This window comes from Dipodomys merriami, unplaced genomic scaffold (assembly GCF_024711535.1).
Source record: "Dipodomys merriami isolate MVZ:Mamm:240054 unplaced genomic scaffold, mDipMer1.0.p SCAF_36, whole genome shotgun sequence".
In the NCBI taxonomy this organism is placed as follows: Eukaryota; Metazoa; Chordata; class Mammalia; order Rodentia; family Heteromyidae; genus Dipodomys; species Dipodomys merriami.
The window spans coordinates 1,410,000-1,435,357 of record NW_027205159.1 but is presented as its reverse complement, the minus strand read 5'-3'; the positions used below and the strand labels follow the sequence as shown (position 1 = coordinate 1,435,357).

At 38.5% G+C, this 25,358-nt stretch overlaps 2 protein-coding genes across 10 annotated transcripts in view; one reads left to right on the top strand and one right to left on the bottom strand.

Moving 5' to 3' along the window:
• The window catches only part of CUNH2orf15 (chromosome unknown C2orf15 homolog), a 41,169-nt gene continuing 15,811 nt past the window's right edge, over positions 1-25,358 (bottom strand). The window contains exons 1-3 of one of the 2 annotated variants that reach the window (XM_069988515.1): positions 3,193-3,396; positions 1,866-1,978; positions 1-1,012 (exon numbers count right to left, since the gene is read on the bottom strand). In XM_069988515.1, coding sequence (XP_069844616.1) covers positions 683-958 — 276 coding nt within the window. In that variant the 5' untranslated portion in view covers positions 959-1,012; positions 1,866-1,978; positions 3,193-3,396 and the 3' untranslated portion in view covers positions 1-682. Of the gene's footprint in view, positions 1,013-1,865; positions 1,979-3,192; positions 3,397-25,358 lie in introns of those variants that run through there. The other variant, XM_069988516.1, reaches the window with a different exon arrangement.
• Positions 3,569-25,358, top strand: part of Tsga10 (testis specific 10) — a 113,626-nt gene continuing 91,836 nt past the window's right edge. For 3 of the 8 annotated variants that reach the window (XM_069988509.1, XM_069988505.1, XM_069988506.1), the window contains exons 1-2: positions 3,934-4,033; positions 14,704-14,832. In XM_069988509.1, the coding sequence (XP_069844610.1) occupies positions 3,977-4,033; positions 14,704-14,832 (186 nt within the window). In that variant the 5' untranslated portion in view covers positions 3,934-3,976. The other 5 variants (XM_069988513.1, XM_069988511.1, XM_069988512.1 and 2 more) reach the window with 5 other exon arrangements.

Below are 25,358 nucleotides of genomic sequence, written 5' to 3'. Positions count from 1 at the left end.
TTACATAGGATAATACTGTTGTTTCAAGCTCCCAGATATTTCAAACACTGGCATATAACAAGAATTTCTTCAAAAGTTTTTTTTTCTTTCTTTAAAGGTAGTATAAAATGGTAGCATCTGAAAGATTAACTATTATACTTGGAAAAAGCTATTTCCTAATTTGGAAATAGATTCAACATGGGGAATAGGAGGTTTAAAATGTGAAATATTCCTGATGGACAATTAACTTGTCTTTTGCAGATTATCTGTAGTGATCTTTTATACTACAAATGTAAAATGTACAAAGATACACTATCTTTACAGAAAAATCCCAAGCTGTCAATGCAACATACAAAAGTAGTGTACTGGAAATAGGGTGAAACACTCATCAATTACTTAGGCACTTAAAAAAAAACTACTTTTTAAAGAAATTGGATGTTTTGGTGACATTCAAACATTGTTATTTTAAAAAAACTGGTTTTTACTGAGGATAGAACATAATCCTAGAGAGACATATTTTGAATTTTGGGAAGGCTTTTTTTCCCTAAAGCAACTGCTTTTTGATATGGACTATCAAAAATATAGTTTAAGATGATTTCTGAACTCATTTTGTTATGTTTCTGTAATATTGTTCAGACCTAATGCAAACCTCCTCTTAATCAAAAGCAATTTTTGGTTTCTTTGGTAAAATGTACAAATTACTTCATTCCACGTCAGTCATTTCTATTCCATCACTTTCTTTAACATATATTACTGGGCCCAAATCTTTCTCTGAAAAACATTCTGTGCCAGTCCCTTCAGTTCTTGTGAAGTTTTCTTGGTTTCTGTCTTCTAGTCTTATTTTATTGGTGTTTTGAAATAACCGAGTCACGGGTTCCAACCTGCTTTGCTCAGTCACTCTCATTAAGTGATCATCCACTTTTGAATTCATTTCCATAGCAGATATCTGACTAGCAGATTTACTAAGCCAAAATCCCATTGGGTCAGCTGAACAAGTAGTTTAAACAGTGGAAATGTTTCTTCAATTTGATTACTGAAAAAAAAAAAAAAAGGTATAAGTAACAAGTGAATACAATAGGAATTTCAACAACTTCACAGAAATGTTGGTTTAGAGGAAACATTATAGTAATGTTAAAAATATAAAGTAAAACTGCCAGTTTTTTTTCAAGTACTACATTTTCTTTGTGGGAGGGTTTGCAAGGTTTATAATTTCTCTTAAAAGTCTTGTTACAAAAGGAATATTCCTGGTCTTTCCTTTCAAGCATCATCTTGGGTAGCATACATAAAGGCTTAAACTTTACTAATTCTTTTTGTAAGGGAAGTACTTCTAAATTTCTCTATGAAGAATCTTTCTTTTAACCTTTAAATGTTCAACTAACAGGTTTTTTGCTCGTTTGTTTTTGGTGCTGGGGATCATAGCCTTCATTCTCCTAAACAATTAGCTCTATTGCTGAGCACACCTCAAGCCCAAGTATTAAAGTCAGCACATTCTTTTTTGTAAACTCAAAATAATCTTAAAGTTCTAAGAGGATACTGGATTATACATTATTTTGCCTAACACTTCAGGTGGGGCCTTGAGAGCCCATGCTTCTTCATTCCTTACTTAATCAATTAGGTGTAATTCTATTTGAAAGGAAATGTACTTCTTGATTTTCTGACACAATTAAGTTGAGGAACACTCAAATTTTCTAGTGTCTATGTTTACAACGTTTATGGCAAATGAAAATTAAATAATATTAAGTATGATACTACATAATGACAGAAATATCTTAAAAGAATTCAGAGGCTGGAAAATCAAGGCACTTACATTTAAGTGTGTTTTTCTGAGAAAATGTTTTACCATAAAAGTTATTTATGCTTAATATTTTATGGAAAAGAATACTCACCTAGGTAAAACAGGAACTCTTACTCAAATGTGACCTTATATTTTGAAATGCATAGGCTTACACCATGTCTAGATTATCAGAGGACCACCATAAAAACCTACTGTCAGTGTCACCTGTGGAGGAAAAAACAGGAAACTTAATGTCATCACTATAAGTTCAGAAATTCTGCTTATTTAACTATATACTAAACATCAGGAAATATTTCTTCTTCAAGCTGAACTCCAAAACAACTCACAGAATGATGCAGTGCTCATTCTTTTTCACCTAAAAGCTAATTTCCCCACCTTTGGTAACATAATTAAAAAATAATAATAAACAATTTATTTCAATCAAACAATCATATTTCCAGAATGCGCTTTAAAAAAAATCAAATTTGTGGCCAACTGTCACAAGGTAACCCATCACAACGTCGTGTACAGTAATAAATTTTTCCCTCAAGCGCTTCCTTGCTCATTGGCTGGCACTCTATCACCTGTGCCACGCCTCCAAACCCCTATAAATACAATTCTAACAGCAGAGTAACCGTTATATAAGGTATGAAGAAAATACATGAAATATTACAGACTCAAGAGCCTATTTTCAAAATCTAAGAAAATAAAATGCCACAGACGAAAGGCAAGATGTGAAATTAAAGTGTTTCAACATCCTAGATTGCACAGTTATCAAAAAACGTTTCGAAGGAAAAAAAATCTTTTTGTGTTTTTCAAATATCTTAGAAGAGACAATTTTAAGGCAGTTGGGTCATCCAACACAGTACAGCGTTCAAGTGAAGTCAGTGCTTCCAGACTGAAGGCTTCTGAGATGGCAACTTTCAATAGTATTGGGGGGCTGGGAGGTGGGGGGGGGGGGAAGCTGGGCGCTGGTGGCTCACGCCTGTCATCCGAGCTAATCAGGAGGCTGAGATCTGAGGAACGTGGTTCAAAGCCAGCCCGGGCAAGGAAAGTCAGCGACACTCTGACATCCCAATAACCACCAAAAAACCGGAAGTGGAGCTGTGGCTCAAGTGGTAGAGCGCTTGCTTTGAACACATTGAGGCTCAGGGACAGCATCCAGGCCGAGTTCAAGCCCCAGGACCAGGAAAAGGAAAAAAACAAAAAACACCAAAATCGACACAGTTAGCCCCTTGGGGCTGTCTATTTTTTCCTTGTTAATGGTGGCGACCTTCTCTGAGTAGTGGGGCGTTGGAGGGGGGAGTGACTTGGAGAAGGAATCTGGCCTTTTATTGCTAGTTTTGCCATCTGGTGATTCCATCGTGGGTCGACCGATCGTGCTGACCAAGACCGTCGGGTCTACGGGCTCCCCAGGCTTGGAGGCTGCCCAAGCTCACCAGGCAAGGTGGGCTCTCTCCCGGGGACAGCAGCAGGAGAAGGGGTACCGGACCAGGAGCACCCCGTCAAAACATTTCCCGGGTGAAGCAGGAACTGCTCCCAAGATCAGCGCTGGGGAGTGACCGTTTCACTGAACGTGGGTCCAGAACGATACGAAACCCTAGGAGAAGCGGCACAAGACCACCGCCTCCAAACAGTAAATGTTCCAGAGCAGCTGGGCAGAGGCACGCGAGTAACAGCCCTGCGCATGCGCGTTCTGCGGTGCCGCGGGGGTCAGGCGAGGGGAAGTGAGCGTGAGGATGGTTACTAGGAGACAGGACGCTCGGACGCGCGCCTCGACGCTGCGTGGGCTTGCGCCTGCGCGGCGCCGATGGGCCAGGAAGAGGACTCTCCTAGCCCTGAAAGAGGCTGGCAGGTGGAGCTTCGCGTCGCTACGTGCTTAGGTGCGCGCGCACGGCTCGTAGTCCCCGCGAGAGTGCGAGTCGAGCCAGGTACGCGTGCGCACGGGGCCTAGGGGCGCGCCGGACGGAAGTGGAGCGAAGGCGCCGGGGAGGTGGAAGAAGAGCCCCCCTCAGGTACAGAGCGTGAGGGCGGGGCCGACGGCAAGCGGGCCGGCGCTAACCGCCCCCCACCTCCTTCCTGCCAGGCCCCGCCTGTACTCCGCCTTCGCCGGGCCTGAGCCAGGTCAACTTGGGGGAGGGAAGGGAGGAGAAAGGGGCGGGAGGATGGAGACGGGGTGGGACCTGGGTCTCCAGCGAGGGACACAACCTGACAGTCGCCGGGATGAGCTCCGAGGTGGACGGTGGGCCGGAAAGCTCGGGGAGGGCCCCGGAGCTCCAGGTAGACGTCGAGGAGACGCGCCGGGGTGGGGGAAAGCTACTTATGGGCCGGAAGGCGACTGCAGGAGGGGGCGTGGGGGTGGGGGTGGTGGGGGGGGGTGGGGTCTGAGGGTCGCCCCGGGTGGGGCGTCTCTGCTGGAGCCCGCTGCGCGGAGCGCGGGCGCGGGAAGACCACCGGGAGCAGGTGTTCCCCAGGTTGCGGTGTTGTGAGGGGGTCAGGGTTAAACCTAGTTCCTATGGTGACCGCTCGGCTCCCTGCCGCGGCTCGCGGGTGCTGGGACTCAGTCCTGCTGAGTAGAAACTCTTTGGAGTGAAGCGGAGGAATTTGGAATCCGAGATCTGAGCCCCCCGAATCGCTCACTTTTGAGCCACTTCTCTTTTACGGACCTGGAGAGGCGAAAGGCGGAACTCACGTAGGCATTTGCACGAGATTCTCAACAGTTTCAATATTGTACACAAGAAAGGCAGGGCATGCTCGATTTTTGTCTGGAAGTCTCAAGTTTGTGGTGGTGGTGTAGCTGAATAACCTAAAAACACGTGTGGGTGGGTGTATATACGTTCCTGAATCTATTATATCTGTTATGTATGTAAAAAAATGGATATGAATATGGGATCGATCGATCGATCATCTCCATTCCTAAGTAAGAATTGTGGTTTCAGGAAAAGTTTGCATAGATGACAGCGTTCCGGTGTTTTCCTTCCTCCCACCCCAGTCCCTTACGTCCCAGACTTATTTGTTGTTTAAATTTCCTCTACTGGTTTTCAGCTTCTCAAGTACTTGTTTACTTGTGAAGAAATAAACAGAACAACGATCGGTTTGAAGAAAATAGAATAAATAGCATAAAGGGAAGATGTTACATTCAACTCTGTTTCCAGGGTAAAACTAATGTTTGTTTGTATTTCAATTGCGCAATGGACTCAGTCTGTCAGTCTTATTTATTGGGAAGTAGGAAGAGGATTGCATTAATGAAATATTTACTTAAAGCTCTAAACTTTGGCCCGGCGCCCGTGGCTCACGCCTGTAATCCTAGCTACTCAGGAGGCTGAGAGCTGAGGATCACGGTTCAAAGCCAGCCAGGGCAGGAAAGTCCGTGAGACTCTATTTCCAATAAACCACCAGAAAACCGGAAGTGGCACTGTGGCTCAAGCGGTAGACTGCTAGCCTTGAGCTGAAGAGCTGAGGGACAGCCCCACGACTGACAAAAAAGAACTCTAAACTTTGCTATTATCTACTAGCAACAATTCCCCAAACATACTTCATTTTGGTTACTTTCTGAAGAAAGATTACTTTTAGTACAGCATATAATCATGTGTAGAGATTCTCTATGTTTTCTCTTCTGTCTTGTTTTAGGTGTTTTAGATTGTTTAGTTGTTTAGACAGCGGATGTTGTTATTTAGCGTATCACAGATCTAACAGATCACATACCCATTCCTCCATACTTTGCTGACTTCTATGATACTTATTTGCTTTTCCTTCTAGTTTCTCCATCTTTGTTTGTGAACACATATCTTACAGTTTTACTTGCTTTGTGTGTAAATGGTATTGTATATTTTATAGCAAGTTGCTTCTTTTGTTGTGTGTTCTGAACCTGAGCTTTTGTGCTCAAGGCTACCACACTACGACTTGAGCCACAGCTCCATTTTGGGCGTTTTGGTAGTTAATTGGAGATAAGAGTCTCACAACTTTACTGAGTGGACTGGCTTTGAAACTCTATCTCCAGATTTCAGCCTCCTGAGTAGCTAGGATTACAGGCATGAGCCATCAGCACCTTGTGGCATGCTGTTTCTTAACATTGTGTTTTAAAGATTTATTCTTTTTTTTTTTTTTTTTTGTCGGTCATGGGGCTTGAACTCCGGGCCTGGGCGCTGTCCCTCAGCTCTTCAGCTCAAGGCGAGCGCTCTACCACTTGAGCTACAGCGCCACTTCCGGTTTTCTGGTGGTTTATTGGAGATAGGAGTCTCACGGTCTCCCCTTCCCCGGGCTGGCTTTGAACCGCGATCCTCAGATCTCAGCCTCCTGAGTAGCTAGGATTACAGGCGTGAGCCACCAGCGCCCGGCTAAAGATTTATTCTTAAACTTATTATTTTTGCAGTAGTGGGTTCAAACTCAGAGCATTTTTATTGGTAGGCAGGCATTTTTCTGAGGTACACCTCCAGGTCTTTTATGCATTGTTTATTTTTCAGATAGGCTCAGCCTTCCTGCCTGGCATATGTCTGAGCCATGATCTGCCTATTTTAAGCTTACCATGGTAGCTAAATAAAGGTGTGCACCACCTTGTCCAGCCTTTTTTTTTGCCTGGGCTGGCCTTGAAGCTCAGTCCCAAGTCTCAGGCTCCCAAGTAGCTAGAATTACAGGTGTAGGCCACCAGCATTCAGCTTAGAGTTAACCTTATTATTGCTTGTACTTTGCTGGTTAGTGCTCCATTGTAAGGATCAACTCGACTTATTGTATGGTTAGTGGACAGTAAGGGACAATTATAAACAACATAACTGAACATTCTTGTACATTTTGAATCTTTTGAAGTGAACTAGTTAGTAAGTTGGTTCTTTTTGTCACTCTCATATTACTAAATCCTTTTAGTCTAGAAGCTTCCTGGAAACAACTATCCCTTTCTTGTATTTCCAAGTGTTCCTTGATAAACACTACCTTTCTTTAGGGCATTGTTTCATGCCGCATTGAAAAGACAAGTTTCTTTATACTATAAAAGAGATTGTAGAAAACAGAGTTTGGTGTTTGGATGGAATGATTGGAATGATGAGTTCTTCTTAAGCTAAACTGCAACTTTACTATTTTGTTCCAATTGAAATTCACAACATTTATTTACTTTTTTATTATAAATAAAAGGCCTTCAAAATTATTCATAAACTCAGAGCCTAGGTTATGTCACTGAGCTTTTGTGCTCAAGGCTAGCACTCTACCACTGGACTCACAGCTCCACTTCTGTCTTTTTGGTGTTTAATTGGCGCTAAGAGTCTTAAGGATTTTCTTGCTTGGGTTGGCTCAAACCACTTTCCTCAGATTTCAGCCTCCTGAGTAGCTAGGATTATAGGCAAGCCACCAGCACCCAGCCATTCATAAACTTCATAAACTTTTTTTTTTTTGGCTGGTCCTGGGGCTTAAACTTAGGGCCTGATCGCTCTGAGCCTCTTTGAGCTCAAGACAAGTGCTGTACCACTTGAGCCACAGCACCATTTCCTATTTTTTTTCTGAGTAGTTTATTGGAGATGAGTCTTATCAGCTTCACTGGACATTGGTGAAAATGAACTAAGCAACTCAAGGGCTGTGATCAGAAGGAAGGAATGATAGAGAAAGAGGGAACAGCTGATACTAAGCAAAAGGAAAGAGAAGTACATAGCACCTGATTTGGAAGAAATAGTCTTATTGTTAAAGTTTGTGACCTTAGCTAAGTATAACTATGCAACAGTATTGTGAAATATATGTGGTCACTTAATCTCAATAAAGAAATATTAGGGGAAAAGAAAGTCTCATAGAGCTGGACTTTCTTACCCAGTCTGGCTTCAAACCGCAATCCTCAAATCTCAGCCTTCTGAGTAGCCAGGATTATAGGCATGAGCCACTGGCGCCTGGCTATAAACTTGTATGATATTCAATAACCTTTTGATAGGGAGGTTGTTCCTATTTGAAAATGTCTTTAAATCTAAACTTTGTTTTTTTGTTTTGTTGGTTGTGGGGCTTGAACTCTGGGCCTGAGTGCTGTCCCTCAGCTCTTCAGCTCAAGGCTAGCGATCTACCACTTGAGCTACAGCGCCACTTCCTAAATCTAAACTTTTGAAGACAATTTTATTGTTTTTATTTTTGTGTATATGTGCTTGAACTCAGCCGAGGAGCTCTTTTAGCTGTAGTAGGCTAGTGTTCTACCACTTAAGCCACAGCTCTATTTCTAGCTTTTTGGTGGTTAATTGGAGATAGAAGTCTCATATACTATCCTGCCTGGGATGGCTTCGAATTGCTGTCATATCTCAGTCTATTGAGTACTAAGATTATAGGGGTGAGCCACTAGTGCCTGGCTTGAAGACTGTTAAAAAAAACAAACGAAAAAGCTAGATGAGATTCTGTGGAACAAGATTTCTAAACTGCATACAAAGCATGCCAATATTTTCAGTAGACATTTGTAGAGCAAGTGTTAAATGCTTCATTATTTTGCTCACGTTGTAATACCCTTTAATATGCTATGTGCGTGTGTGCCTGTGTGCATGCATGCATGCATGCCTGCCTGCCTGCCTGCCTTTCTGTCTGTTTGTGCCTATGTCTGTGCTCATGCCTTGAACAGGCTTGAACAGTGGGCCTCCTGCTTTTGCTGCTTTTTGTTCACTGCTGGCACTATTACCAGTTGAGCCACACCTCCAGTCCCAGTTTTGTTTTGGTAGTTGGAGAGTCTCTTCTATTTGTCTGGCCAGGTTGGCTTCAAACCTCCATCCTCAGATTCCAGCCTCATGAATAGCAAGGATTATAGGTGTAAGTCACTAGCACCTGGCCCTAATTTATAGTCTTACCTCTTTATTGAAAAGTTAGAATCCTAGATAGGAAGTCACCAAATTTCTATCTGCCCTTTCTTTTCTCACTCCTACCTCAGAGGACCATGCATACTTTTTTTTTTTTTTTTTTTTTTTTTGTCATTGTGGGGCCTGAACTCTGGGCCTGGGCGCTGACCCTCAGCTCTTCAGCTCAAGGCTAGTGTTCTAACACTTGAGCCACAGGGCCACTTCTGGCTTTTTCTGCTTATGTGGTGCTGAGGAATCAAACCCAGGGCCTCATGCATGCAAGGCAAGCACTCTACCACTGAGCCACCTTCCCAGTCCCCATGCATACTTTTTAACCTGGCTTTTCTTATGTTACCTAGCTGGTTTTCTCCATTAATTAGCACTAACACATGTCTTTGGAATTGTTTCTGTGCTTTAAAACTTCTTCACCTGCAAATACCTGAGGGAAATTGTAAAGTCTTGTGTGTATGGAATGAGTATTATTTATCCAGAGTATTATACCAGAAATATTTCAGATATCAGGTTTTAGAATCTTGCATGAGATATCTTAATGATAGAATCCAAATGTAAACATAAAAATATTTTTTTTTGGGGGGGTCCGGTGGTGGGGCCTGAACTCTGGGCCTGGGTACTGTCCTTCAGCTCTTCAGTTCAAGGCTAGTGCTCTACCACTTGAGCCACAGCGCCACTTCCGGCTTTTTTCTTTTTGCTTATGTGGTGCTGAGGAATCGAACCCAGGGCCTCATGAATGCAAGGCAAGCGCTATACCACTGAAAGGCCTTCCCAGCCTCCATAAAATTCTTTTATATCATCAATTTCTGCACTTAGACTGAAGGCAATTTTACTACTTCTGGGTTTTGACAGCAGCCCCTCACATGAGGTCAGATGCAGAATTTTCCATTTGGAGCTCAGAAAATCTTGGATTTCAAAGCATTTCAGGGTTTAGATATCCAGATTATATAGGATATATAACTTGTATTTGTGTTTTCCTCAAGAGAGGATCCAGAGGTTTTTGTTTGATTCTGAAAGGGATCCTTAACTGAAAGAGAACTCAGAAACTTTTTTTTTCACCTCTTGTAATGACTCTTCTACAACTCTGACCTTTCTCTAACTTACTTTAATTTTAACTTTCTTCCTTTTACAATCATGCCTCTTAGAAGAGGTTTACATTTCCTAATTGGTTTTCATTAATCTTTATTAGTTTCTTCAGGCTTGTTTCTACCCTAGTCTTATCACTTAAAGATTTTTTATTTATTTTTAATATTATTCAATAATAAATATTTATGAATTAAACATTTTTTGAGTAAACATGAAATAAGCATTTTAGTAACTTTGTAGTGGACAGTTTTTTTTTGAGTAAATATGAAATAATCATTTTAGTAAGTAACTTTGTAGTGGACAGTTTTTAAGCATTTGAGACATCATAATGATCAAAAAAGACCCAAAATATCTTAAAGTTTATTTCCAAGTAGGGGTAGGCAGATGATAAATAAATTATGTCATGTTAAATGGCACTAAATAAAAATAGTCCAAATAGAGAGGGATTAGGAAAGAGGCTATGATATGTAAAATGCCAAGGAAGACCTTGTAGGGATCAATAGAAGAAGCAAGAAGACCAATAGGTAACTTGTAGTAAATTAGATGGGAAAGGATGGTTACTTGGCTTATGGAAGTGGTGATGAAAATGTATACAACTGGATGGATTTAGGTTATATTAGGTTATATTAGGGAGCTAGAACCAACAAGGCTCTGTTGATAAATTAGATATGAGTCAGGAAAGAGAGAAATCAACATAATACCTTACTTTTTGACTGTGGGCATGTACACCAATGACAGTGACATTTTACCTTGAGAAAACCTGGAAAGGATGTAGTGGAGGCAGGACTGAGAGCAAAGATGCATATAAGGGATTTAAGAGGGTTATTTAGACTTACTAAAGTTGCTATGACTTTGGACATCCAATAAAATCAATATAATGTGTTAAGTGCTCCAGTAGGGGTATGTTCATAGCTTTTTGGGAGTGGAGCATAGATCCTAAATCCATTTTAGTAGAAGTCAAATACTTCTTTGTAGGCATTTTCTCTGTGTTCCCTTAGCATACTACTAGTATATTACTCGTAGCAGTAATCCTTGCTTTTATAGTAATAATCTCTTTCTGTTTTGTTTTGTGCCAGTACTGGGGTTGAACTCAGGACCTGGCATCAACTTTTTCCCTCAAGGCTACCACAACTCTACTTCTGGCATATTTTGATGATTAATTGGAGATAAGGGTCTCATCGTTTCTTGCCCAGGCTGCCTTTGAACCTCAATTGTCCGATCTCACTCTCCTGAGAAGATATTATAGCCATAAGCTAGCAGCTCCCAGCTTTGTGCTATAATTTTTTTATTTATTTGTTGTGGTCTTTTCTAATTGAGCTAATTGAAAGTTGAAATGGCAGGGTGTCATTTTTATTTTTATCTCCATATGCTAGCATGATTGGTTTTTAGTCTAGCTGTTTATAAATTTGATTAGTGAATATATGTCACTTTTGTAAACAGATAGCATGAACTAAAGTAGTGATAATATGGATAGAAAAATGCATTTGAGAGTCAGATTATATGACAAGATCAGTAGAACTTGATGGCTGATTTGATAAATTGAATCCAAATTAGTAATAATAGTAATAGAAAACAATATATGTATCATGCTTATTATGTGCTAACTACTAATTTCAGTCTTTATAGTAACTTATTTAACCCTTATTCAATTCTATGAGGTAAGCACAATAATCATTTCTAGTTAGTAATCAAGGAAACCATATCCAGAGGAGTAGCATGTCCAAGGTCATGCGATGAAAAAGTAAAATAATTAGGATTATGATTGTAGGTAGTCTGGTGTCAAAATACATGCTGAATTATGTTTATTTCCCAATTAAGAATGAAAGTTACACTTGCACTTTCTGAGATCTGGGTAGAAATGCCAAACCTTATTCTATTGGTTTTTGATATTAGAGATCACTGAAAAGTAGAAGGGGTCTGAGGTGCAAAAACTGGCAGGCCCAGCATGAGAATTTTCAAATATACTTCTCTGTTTCTACAACTGGCAGTATTGACTAGAAAGCTGGTAGGAAGGTATTAACTCCAGCATGATTGCTCACAATTGTCTTGTGGATTTGTGACTTCTCATTTTTAATTGTTAGACTTGGCCCTACTTGACTGACAGTTCAGTGTACCAAAGATGAGTTTCCACTTTAGCACACTGAATTATCATCAACGTCAATACATTTTTATTGATACTTTCCTGTTATGTTAAAAAAAACTCTGGTGGAGCTGCAGAGAACTTTCAGATGTTGCTTGATCTTTAGATTATACTATCATGAGGAAGAAATAGCTAGAAAAAAATAGCTGCATAAATTTTCCTATAATCACTATAAACAGAAGTCTCAATGATGTAGTAGTCATAATGGAGAAGACAAAGAAGATTTGAAGAATATGGAATTCAAGCTAAGCCTTACCAGTCAAAGGAAAAAAATCTTAAGTATATGCATTAAGATTGAAAGCCAGGTGCCAGTGGCTCACCCCTGTAATCTTAGCTACTCAGGAGGCTGAGATCTGAGGATCTCAGTTTAAAGCCAGCCCGGTCAGGAAACTCCATACTTTTTTTTTTTTTTTTTTTGGGTCCGGTTGTGGGGCCTGAACTCTGGGCCTGGGAGCTGTCCCTCAGCTCTTCAGCTCAAGGCTAGCGCTCTACCACTTGAGCCACAGTGCCACTTCCAGCTTTTTTCTTTTTTGTTTATGTGGTGCTGAGGAATCGGACCCAGGGCCTCATGCATGCAAGGCAAGTGCTCTACCACTGAGCCACTTTCCCAGCCCAAGTCCATACTCTTATCTCCAGTAAACCACCAGAAAACCAGAGTGGCTCTGTGGCTCAAGTGGTAGAGCACTAGCCTTGAGCTGAAGAGCTCAGGGACAGTGTCCCCAGGCCCAGAGTTCAAGACCCATGACTGACCAAAAAAAAAAAAAAAGGAATATCTTCCTAACAAAGGAATTTTAATTCTACATGTCATTTTATGATTACAATAAATCATGATCAATGTCACCCTGTCCCAGAACTTACAGGGCAGATTAGTTTATCATTATAAGTTACAATAACAAAATATGATAGATTTTATTACAGGAATGTGTTGGAGACCAAAAGAACATTCTAGTATGGTCTTTTTTTAGGGTAGGTGGTAACTTTATAGAGAAAGTAGTAACACAGGAGTTGATCCCCAAGGGATATGGAGAGATATCACATTGTTCAATTCACACTTCAAATACTTTTGACTTTATGCAACTTTCATTCTAGATGCCACATAGCGAGCTCTGAACAACTCCATATAGTTTTTAATGTTAATAGATTTTGCACAGATTTTCTCCACCCTTTTATTATATTACCACCAGGAATGTATAAAAATACTAAGTACATGTCCAACTTATTTGCCAAGGTAACGATTTAAAAAAGGTATCTCACGATTATTAGTTTGCTTGTTTATTTATGGTAGTTCTGGAGCTTGAACTTAGAGCCCAGTCCTCTTTGTTCATCTTGCTCATGGCTGGTGCTTTCACTTGAGCCATACTTCCAGTCCTGCATTTTGATAGTTTATTGTGCTGGCTTAGAGCCATGATCCTCAGATCTCACTTTCCTGAGTAGCTAGAGTTACAAGTGTGAGTCACTTGCACTGGCTCAGTATTATTTTAATTTGTATTACTTTAAAGCCTGAAAATTGAACATTTTTGTAATTTACCAAATTTCCTATTAGAATATTTTATTTCTCTATAAGAATTATTTATATTTAGGGGAATTATCTCTTTATGATATGGTTAACAACCTTTTTGTTACTATACAATAGGAACAGCAAACCTGTAGATAATGATAACCATATTGGACAAAACACCTAGAGGTAGATTACTTAATTTAGTACAGACTCATATATATATATATATGTATATATAATATATATATATATTTGGTCTGTTGTGGAGCTTGAACTCTGGGCCTGAACGCTGTCCCTGTGCTCTTCAGCTCAAGGCAAGTGCTCTACCACTTGAGCCAGAGTGCCACTTCCGGTTTTTTAGTGGTTTATTGGAGATAAGGGTCTCATGGACTTTCCTGCCCAGGCTGGCTTTGAACCGCAGTCCTCAGATCTCAGCCTCCTGAGTAGCTAGGATTACAGGCATGAGCCATTGGTGCCCAGCCAGACTCATATTTTTTGGGAGAGTGGATTAGAGCATATCTTTGAATAAATACTCTATCAAATTTTTTTATTTGAAAAACACAGTTAAGTTTTATAATGTAAAATTTTAAGAAACTAAAGCTCAATAAAATCCTCTTCGCTGGTGGAGTATAGTTCAAAACATACCTAAGAATGTTAATAATTTTTTTGTGCATATGTGTACCTATCCTGGAGCTTTAATTCTGGGCCTGGGCACTGTCCCTGAACTTTTTTGCTTCAGGTTAGCAATATATCACTTGAGTCACACTCCACTTCAGCTTTGTGGTGGTTAGTTGGAGATAAGAGTGTCATGGATTTTCCTGCCCTGCATGGCTTGCAATGCAATCCTCAGATCGCAGCCTCCTGAGTAGCTAGGCATAAGCCATCAGTGCCCAGCTGGTACTAATTTTTATTTTATTTATTTATTTATTTTTGGGTCCAGTCGTGGGGCCTGAACTCTGGGCCTGGGCACTATCCCTCAGCTCTTCAGCTCAAGGCTAGCACTCTACCACTTGAGCCACAGCGCCACTTCTGGCTTTTTTCTTTCTTTTTTTTTTTTTGGGTCCGGTTGTGGGGCCTGAACTCTGGGCCTGGGCGCTGTCCCTCAACTCTTCAGCTCAAGGCTACCGCTCTACCACTTGAGCCACAGTGACACTTACGGCTTTTTTCTTTTTGCTTATGTGGTGCTGAGGAATCAAACCCAGGGCCTCAGGCATGCAAGGCAAGCGCTCTACCACTGAGCCAACTTCCCAGCCCTCTGGCTTTTTTCTTTTTGCTTATGTGGTGCTGAGGAATCGAACCCAGGGCCTCAGGCATGCAAGGCAAGTGCTCTACCACTGAGCCACCTTCCCAGCCCCACTCATTTTTATTGATGTGAAAAATTACAAGCTGTTTTAAACTAACTGCCTCTAATATTTCCTATTCTTTCTACTAGGTTACCACCAAAGAACATCATTTTGGTCTAGGGGCTCCATTTTCTGAAGCTGAAAAATATCAGAATACTCTCCAGCTAGAACAAGAAGTGAGAAACCAAGATAGATTCATCTCTACACTGAAATTACAGGTTACCTTTAGTTTACATACATGTTTCTCTGAAATACTTTGGAATGGGGACCTATTTTAAAGAAAGAAGATGGAAAATAAATATTAATTCAGAACGCATTTAAATCTAATGATCTACTATCTTATCATTTGATACACATATATTCAAAGTTAATGAGTACAAACTATGTACTAAGTATTATATCAGGGGCTTTCACATGTATAATACATAATCATACTTAATTCTTCCTAAAGTTATGAAGAATTAAGTATGATTATTATTATAAATGATGATGTTATTTCTGTTGGTTAGCATGATAACTAAAATAACAAGAGTTTCAATAATTCTGACATCCAACTAATGAATGACAGCTAGGATTTCTCTGTATTTCCAAGTTAGAACAGATTTGGGGGCTGGGAAAGGTGGCTCAGTGGTAGAGCGCTTGCCTTGCATGCATGAGGCCTTGGGTTCAATTCCTCAGCACCACATAAGCAAAAAGAAAAAAAAAGCCAGAAGTGGCGCTGTGGCTCAAGTGGTAGAGTGCTAGACTTGAGCTGAAGAGCTGAGGGACAGCACCCAGGCCCAGAGTTCAGGCCCCACGACCAGACTCAAAAAAAAAAAAGAACGGATTTGTACCTAGTTCTCTGGGCTCCATGTTCCGTATTGTTTCTGTTCCTCTGCTGCCTGCCATAGTGTAACTACTAATAAAGGCTATTAAAAAGAACTTCTGGGAAAACTAAGTAGACTTAATTTTTCCTCATTTTTCCATGATATACAATTCAAAACTCAGTTATATATATGAGTATTTGTGTGCATGTATATGTATATATGATATGTATATCATATATACATGTTATGCATACATATTATATGGGTATATATGTATGTTCTATGCATATAATAACATGTATTTTATATACATGTATTTTATATACATAGTATATATAATATATGATGCATACTATATACTGTGTATATAATACACAGTATGTATATGTATATATATACCATATAGTATATATATATGTGTGCATACATGCTATATGTACATATACAGTGTGTATATATAACGTATATATACACATATATGAACACTATACTTATATAGAGTATATGTGCATTCTGTATACATATTTAGTAAATATACATATATGCATATGTATATGTGTTTATATATGTATATCTACATACATATGTAGATATACATATAATGTATACATATATATGAGTTTAGGAACCTCAGGACATAAAGAATGACATACTAGTAAGTTCTTGTATTCTTTCTTCATATATTCTAGAGTGCTAAAATAACTTGCAACTGGAAATGACAAGGGAAAATTAAAAAGAAAAAAGGACCTGGGAAAGTCATCCCTCCCTAAACAAAGAGCTAATCTCATAAGGAGATGACTTTTAGACAATAACTTCTCCAAACAGAAAACTATAGCCACAATTTCTTCCATCATAGACCAAATAGAGAGCTAACATTTGATCTTTACCAAAATGTAGTAAGGAACTTATTTTGGGATTTGCCTCCTCTAGGCGTTTTTCTCACCCTTTCTCCTTAACAAGATGATATCAGGGAAGGTTGAGTAGGGAATCAGGACTTCCATCCTGACCAAGTAGTAAGGAGGCACTTGTGACTTTTGTTTAAATTTGTCATAACAGGTACTCCCTTCTTCTTGCAAGGGTGGTATCAGAGGAGGTCTAGTGTAAAAAGATCAGACTTTTACCACTTACCAGCCATAACAAGGCCACACATTCGCAGTGTCAGTGGAGACCACGTGGGATCAGTAATGAAACACCTCTTTTCTTTCTGATGGTAGTGGCATAGGCATAGTGGAGATCCTGTACTCTCACATTCCTGCCTCCCAACAAGGAGCCCATCCTCCTCAGGGATGAGCAAAGACTAAGTAGAGAAATTGGACTTCTACTTTCATCTAGCAATAATGAGGCAATGTATTTTTCTTTGGGAGTTGGAGTATAGAATGCTTGCTAAAATGTAAGATTCAGAGTATTGTAATACTTGGTCTCAAAAAAATTCATCACAAAATCAGGAATATCTGAGAAAAGATAATCAGGAGATGTGTTAACACTGAAATGAAACAAAGATATTGTGTGTGTGTGTGCACACGCGTGCACATGTGTGCATACACATACCAATACGGCTCGAACTCAGCTTTTTGGTGGTAAATTGGAGATGAGAGTCTCATGGACTTGCCTGGGCTGGTTTCGAATAGCTAACTTCAGAACTCAGCCTTCTCAGTAACTTGGATTACAGGTATGAGCCACCAGTTCCCAGCTCAGTTTAACAAAGATTTTAAAGTAGTTATCTTACGTTTCAACAGATGATTATGAACCTACTAAAACAAATGAGAAAATTAGAAAGTTCTAGCTGGCAAATCAAAGTTATAGAGAAGAACTAAATGGAAGTTTTACAACTAAAAATACAACTTGCAAAAATCTTCACACATATAATGTTTATAGCAAAAAAAAGAAAAAAAAAGAAAAAAAAAAGAATGTTTATAGCAGCACTATAATTGCCAAAACCTGGACGCAACCAAGATGTTTTTCAGGAGGCAAATAAACAAATTGTGATTCATCCATATAATGGAGTAAGACTTGGTAATAAGAAGAAATAAAGTGTTGGAAGCATATTTAAAGTAAAATATAGTCCAAAAAGGTTATAAATCACAATTCAATTTATATGACATCCTGAATACAGAACTTCAGAGCAGAAAAAAAAATCATTGGTTGCAAGGTATCGGATGGGTGGGAGGCATGAATAAATGATGCATTAGGGGTTTGTAGGGCAGTTATATTCATTATGAGATGGTAATACCATTCTGTATTTGCCAAAACCCCCAGAATGTATAACAATGATTTAAATAGGCAATAAATGTATGAAAGGATGTCCACAACATCATCATATATTAAGGAAGTATAAATCAAAACCACAATGAGCACCACATCATATTCATTAGGATGGCTATTATAACATATGAACATAGTGTATTGGTGAGGAAACTGGAGAACTGGAACATATGTGTTGTAGGTAGGAATGTAAAGTGATGCAGCCATCCTGGAGAATAGTTCAGTGTTTCTCAAAATGTTAAATGTGATTTATGTATTTCATTCCTAAGCACATACCCTAAAGAATTAATAGAGACTCAGTTATTTATATATTTATATACAGATGCTTATAGCAGCATTATTCAAAGCAGCCAAAAGTTGGAATCAACAAATGAACCAATAAATAAAACATAGTTGGATATGGTGGCACATATGTACTAGCAGCTACTCAGAAGGTAGAAGTATCACCTGAGCCCAGGCAGACCAGGCAGCCTTGTCAGTAAAGCAAGACTCCATCTAAAAAACAACTAAATAATGCATTATGTCTGTACAAAGGAATACAAGCTTTTATAAGGGAATCAGTTTCCAACTAGACACAGTGATTTCATGCTTCTGTCTCAGCTACTCAGAAGACAGAGATAAAGAGGTTCATGGTTCAGGGTCAAACTGGACAAAAGGTTGACAAGACTCCCATCTCAATGAACAAGTTGCAGGGGGTGGTATTTGCCTGTGATTCAAGCTACACTGAAGGCTTAGGTAGGAGGATTGCTGTCCAAGGCTGATCCTAGGACAAAAGCACATGAATTAAGCTATAGCAAAAATGGGCTAGTGATGATTCCAGTAGTAGAGCTCCTGCCTAGCAAGCAAGAGGCTTGAATTTTTCAGTCCTTAGTTAGTACTGCCAGAAAAAGGAAAAGGAAATTATGAAATTGTTATACATGCTACAACATAGATGAGTTTTGAAATATTATGCTAAATATAATAAAGCAGACACAGGATAAAGATTCTTTGCCTTCACTTATACCTCAGATAGGCAAATTCATAAGAGACAGATTTATTTCTTGCTTTTGTGATATGATAAAAATTTAGGAATTGGGCTTAGTGGTAGAGTGCTTGCCTTGCATGCATGAGGCCCTGGGTTCGATTCCTCAGCACACATAAGCAAAAAGAAAAAAGCCGGAAGTGGCTCTGTGGCTCAAGTGGTAGAGCCCTAGCCTTGAGCTGAAGAGCTGAGGGACAGCGCCCAAGCCCAGAGTTCAAGCCCTATGACTGACCAAAAAAAAAGAAAAAAAGAAAAAAAGTGGCACATCATCCTTTTAAGTACTAGAAAAAAAAAGAACTGTCTTTTCGTTACTCTACCACCAACAAAATATCCTTGAAGAGGAAACTGAAAACTTGTTGTTAAGAGAGCTACCCTAAAGCAATACCTAAAGGAATTTCTGTAATGAGGAAAGAAATAGTTAACTCTTGGAGGGGCTAGAGTTGTGGCTCAAATAGTAAAGCACCAGTTGAGCAAGCAAGCTGAACAAGTTCTAGGCCTTATATTCAAACCCCATTACCATCAACAAAACAAATAATTCCTGGTAAAAGAGGAAAGACTTAGGAACACTATGGAGATAAAAATTATTGGTAAACGCAATAGAATTTCCTTCTTTTTAAATTTAGTTCTCAAAATTATTTTTGAAAATGTTCTCAGTGCATATACAGAGCAGGAAGTAAGACCTTAAAAATGACCAGAGGAAAGCAAGGCTGGAATTGTGGCTCAATAGTACAGTACCTGCCTTGAAAGCAGAAGAAACCTGGATTCAAAATACCAAAAAAATACCACCAAAAAAAGTGTGTGTGTGTGTGGGGGGGTGTGTGTGCGTGTGTGCACGTGCATGTGTGTAGACAACAAAAAGAGAAAATTGAACAAATTAAAAATCAAAAGTCATGCTTAAGCCTTAACATATATACTTACATTAAATCTTATATATACTTGCAATAAATCACAAACAGCTGCAGGCTGTAAATAAGTAGCTTAAATCAATTATGATGATTAGCCAGGCCTAAAGATATGCAGACCCTAACTGAAGCAATGAAATGTCCCTTTCTTTCATATGACGTGGTTTTAAGGAAACAAGTACAGAAGGCCTTGGGTTCTGAAAAACTACAGGCCACCAATGAAAAAAATCAAATAGTTAAATAAGTAGAGAGACAGGTTCATGGATTGGATTTGTCAGTATAGTGAAGATATCAGTTCTCCCCAAATTGACACAAATTTAATGCAATTCCATAAAGGTCCCAACAAAAACATTTGAACAAACTGGAAAGGGTCCCTCTTCTCAGTTTCAGCACTCAGTTTATAGCTGCAGTACTCAAAACCTATATTGATGGAGATAAAGAACAAACAAAAATGATACAATTCATTTTTTTGTTGGGTCTCTGGTTTTGGGATAAGTGTAATGCTGGCTTCATAGAATGAATTTGATAGTGATCCCTCACTTTCTATTTCATTGAGGAATTTAAAGAGTATTGGTCTTCGTTCTGCTTTTAAAGGACTTGTAGAATTCATCTATGAAACAATCAGGACCCGAACATTTCTTAGATGAAAGGTCTTTTATTGCCATTTATTTTCATTATTTGTTATGCAAATCTGTTTAAGTGGTTTACCTCCTCTTACCTCAATATAAGTATATTGATGTTATCTAGGAATGCATCTATTTCTGCCAAAACAGATACAGAGATACATTTCAGTGGGAAAAAGATAGTTTTTTTCAACTTGGTTCTACAAAAACTTGGGTACCTAGGAGAAGAAAAAGTGAACTTCCATCTAAACTTCACAACTTATGCAAAAGTTAACTGAAAAATGGGCCATACATTTAGGTTTAAAACATAAAACTGTAAAACCTTTAGAAGATAACAGGAAAAAAATCTTTAGGATCTTGGGCTAGATGAAGAATACCTAGTTCAGTCAGACATTGGTGCTCAGGCCTGTAATCCTAGCTACTTAGGAGGCTGAGATTTGAGGATCATGGTTCAAAGCCAGCCTGGGCAGGAAAGTCAGTGAGACTGTCATCTTCAATAAACTACTAAGAAAAGACTGGAAGTGGCACTGTGGCTCAGGTGGTAGAGCACTAGCCTTGAGCAGAAGAAGCTCAGGGACAGTGCTCAGGCCTTGACGTCCAGCCCCAGGACTGACAAAACCCCCAAACAGTTATAACACCAAAAGCATTATTCATAAAATAAAAAAAATGATAACTTGGACTTTAAAATGTAATCTTTTTAAAAATAAGAATAATATCAAAGTTTATTAAGAGTAATAAAGTTTTAAGTTGAGCACTGATGGCTCAGGCCTGTAATCCTAGCAATTCAGGGAGTGGAGGTCTGAGGATTAGGTTTGAAGCCAACCCATAAGAAAACCTGTGAAATAGTTTATGATCTCCAATTAACCAGAAAAACAAAACAGATTCCCAGGAAGTGGCATTGTGGCTTAAATGGCAGTGAAAAAGCCAAGTGAGAGCATGAAGTCTTGAGTTCAAGCACATACAACATGCACCCACCCATATACACACAAAGAATAATAACGTTTATTCAGATGTAAAAGTGAGCCAGTCTCAGAGTTGTTCTAGAACAATTATTATTTCTATGTTGGTACAAGTTTTTGTTGAAATTTAAGCATTAAGTGCTTCCCCAAGAATATTGTAGATCACTCTGTATATATCATTATCCTACCCTAGGAGAGGAGGGAGAAAACTTAAAAGTACTATGAGATTATGACGTGGAGAAAAAGCAGTTCTCTGTCAAAGCAGCCTATCTTAACAAGATTAGACCAAGCCTTTATTTTTCATCTCAGAATAAGTACAAGGGGACATAAATGCATTCCAGAACTAAACCTCCTCTTGAAGAGGATCTGGCTACATCAGGCCTTTTTCTTATCAGTTCCTCTCTTTTGGTCATATTTATATGTCACAGGTATTTTGCAAGCATGTGGAGCCAGAAGCCTACATCTAGTAAAGTTTAGCTTGTGCCATATAAGCAAGAAGGCAATGGAAAACAGAACAGGGTATATCCACTGATCCAAACACTCTCCATTTTAGGTTTCCTTTGCATTTCCCCATCACTTATGGTTAACTGCTACCTATCATTTCCTACCCTAGGACTTAAGACTGAAATCTTTTACAGAATGAGACAAACAAATACAAGAGTCATACTCAATAAGCCTAACTGCAAAAAATAAGTTTATAAGGCCATGGTTAGAATTTTCAAGAAGTTTATCAACTGCATAAAAGTCTAGTTATTTTGATTTAATAAGCATTTTAGGATAATAATGATGGACATTATTAGCATCATCACATCATCAAGCTGTCTTTTTTTGTTTTGCTTTGTTTTTTGCCTATCCTGGTGCTTAAACTCAGGGCCTGAGCACTGTCCCTGAGTTTCCACTTTACCACTTGAGCCAAAATGCCTCTTCTAGCTTTTTCTGAGTAGTTTATTGGAGATAAGAGTCTTAATGGACTTTTCTTTTAGCTTCAAACCGTAGTCCTCAGATCTCAGCCTCCTGAGTAGATAGGGTGACAGGCATGAGCCACTGGCACCCAGTTCATCATGCTGTTCTTATTACATTTAGGAACACAAAGACACAACCCTGCAAAAGACTAGCATCAATAGCAGTTTTAATTTGGAGGATACCAGTTTGGTATATTGTTTTCCTAAGATTTTCACTTTAGAAGATGAATGCATGAAGAACATAACTGCATTTAACATACATAGAAGCCAGCAACAGTTAGCATCATTGATGTTATATATACATATACTCATATGTATGTATATGTAAAACACTTTGGTCTTTACCTTTGGTGTGAAATGTAGACTCTTGACAATATGTGTGCAGCACTGACAAATATGGAATATTTAGATCTCATAAATTTAGGAATATGTTATCAGTGACCCCAAATAGACTAATTCCTAATGTAGAAGTGTTTCTCATATATATAATAATGCTAGGCAAGCACTCTACCAGTTGAGCCACACTCTCATCCTTTTGCTTTCTTTAGTTATTTTTCAGGTAGGACCTTGCATTTAGGGCCAGCTCTGAACTGCATTTCTTTTATCTACACTCCCTTCACATAGTTGGAACTACAGGCATGTACCATTTCATCCAGCTTTCTGGATGGGGTCTTGCAAACTTTACCTGGACAGTTGGCAAACTATAATGCTTTCATTCTTTGCCTCCCAAATAGCTTATATCATAGATACTAGCCACTACACCCAGTAAAAGTTAGTTTTAAAAATCCACTTGTTAAATGTGAACAATTTCACAAACTTTACATTAGCTTTTTATTTAACTACAATCTACAAGTTTTAGGAATTCTCTCCACTTAACAGATGAGAATTAAGAAACCTTCATTTATTTTTCTGAAATCAGATACATCTCTTAGGACCAAGAAAGAATAACTTGCCACAGTTACATAACTGGTAAAGAGTTAGAGCAGGATTTATATTTAACTACCAAAATTCAACGTCTGTGTCCTCCTTGTAACTCTAGACTGCACCTCTAAAGTACTTGTGTGTTGTAATTAAGTAAAAGTAGGGTTTGGTTGCAGAGGTAAGAGGAGTATCCATTTATTTATTGGTACTTTATTTGTTTTATTCATTTAACAATAATGTATTAGATGTGCATAACATATAATGTATGATACAGAAATGAATGTTATCATATTGCTTACAAATTATTGCAAGGGAAAAAGGTAATAAATACTTCAATACATGTTATAAAATACCAAGATAAAACTATGCCAGATGTTTTGTGGTGTAGTACATATGAGAAGAGAGAACCTTTGAACCCCTCCTGCTATAGGGAGAGATGAGCAAACATTTTGTGTATTTTTGCTGTTGAAAAGTGTGGCATAGTAGACATCACACAAGCAAAAAACATGTAGATAGACAAATTGTAGGCTCTTTATTTTACCCTACCTTTTTTGTTTCAGCTACTTTCATCACTAACAGATTTTGCAAGCTATAAAATATGGGATAAAAAAACTAATTTGTGGGGCTGGGAAGTTGGCTCAGTGGTAGAGCGCTTGCCGTGCACGCCTGAGGCCCTGGGTTCTATTCCTCAGCACCACATAAGCAAAATGAAAAAAGCCGGAAGTGGCGCTGTGGCTCAAGTGGTAGAGCGCCAGCCTTGAGCTGAATAGCTGAGGGACAGCGCCCAAGTCCAGAGTTCAGGCCCCACGACTGGACCCCCCCCCCAAAAAAAAAAAAAAACTAATTTGTGACAGCCTGGGAGGAGTAGCAAAGAGATCAGTCACTACATGTGGTTTTGTGCAAGTTGTTATAGCTGAGCTACATATATTTTAAGTTCTATAAGGCAATATAGAAAGGAAATATTAAATAGCCTGTGGCTATTAGAGTAAGAACAAAGTTTCCAAAAGAGGAACATTTTTCCTAAAATTGAGGCTATGTTGAAGTTTTCCCAAAGATGTTCCTAAAGAAGGTTCTGTGCTATATAGTGTATAGCATCGCAGTAACTTAACTAAACTGAGTTTAGTGTGATTGTTTCTTGTATATCTGGAGCTTAGGAATATATATTGCTAATAGTAGGAAATTAGGTTAGACAGGTAAGTAGAACTAGAATCATAAATGATATTTTCATCATATTTAGAGTATGACCAGGTCTTATAAGCTTACAGAAATGACTTCATTTTGCATTTTCAAAGACTTTTTAAAAATCAGTTTATATGAATAGACCAAAAGAGAGGAAAGTAAGAGATATTTTAAAAATTCAGGCCAACTGTAAAAAAAAAAAAAGAATTAAAGAGTTTGTATGTTTATAGTTTCCTTTTTGTTTTATAAACATTTTTCAACCTTTTTTCTGATTTTGATAATTCAGACCCTTTATCTTAATTCTGATAAATTAGTGTGCTTTATTAAATGCTAAAGCAAAGGTTGGATTAAAATGACTGATTATGTGCCTTAGTGCATATTAATTGGAGATAATAAATGGCATTGTAGCATTCTTAGTTAAAAATAATTCATAGCCTGTTTAGAATTTTCTTTAGTAACAAGATAATAAAGTTTATACTTTTAAAGTAAACTGATAATTTTAATGGTGTGGAAGGAAATACATTTATAGTTACTTAAGACAAGACTAAGTTAGAATTAAGAAATGTTTTTTTTAGCAATTTTAGAACTTCCTTAAAGACTTAGACTATTTCTTACAGTTTGGTTGGTTGGTTTTGAAAGGTTTTATTTTCCCTGTTCTATGGAATACCAACACAGTGTGTTGAACACAATAGTGCTTAATAAGCAATTACTAACTGACATATAAGGGACAAACATGGAGAAGTGTTTTATCTCTTAAATATTTTCATTGTATGTAACATACTATAATTTTTTAAGTTCTGTGAGGGTAGGTACCTAACTGTGAATTTTTAGAATTTAATATTATTCTTGACATGATTGTTGTTCATTGGGTCTAATTTGTTTTGTTTTGTTTTGTTTCCTTTAAAGGCATTTGCATACCTCCGTGATAGAACAGGCCCCTTTCTTCATCTGTTGATGGTTTGGTAGTGGGTTGGGAAGGAAAGCTGTGATCTTCCACTTAGTCAGCAGATACTTGATTCAGTTGATATTTAGCTTAGTCAAGTAAGTTACTATGTTCGAAAGGTCTTTTCTAAAGAGTTAATGTACTTTGATAACAGTAACTACAAACT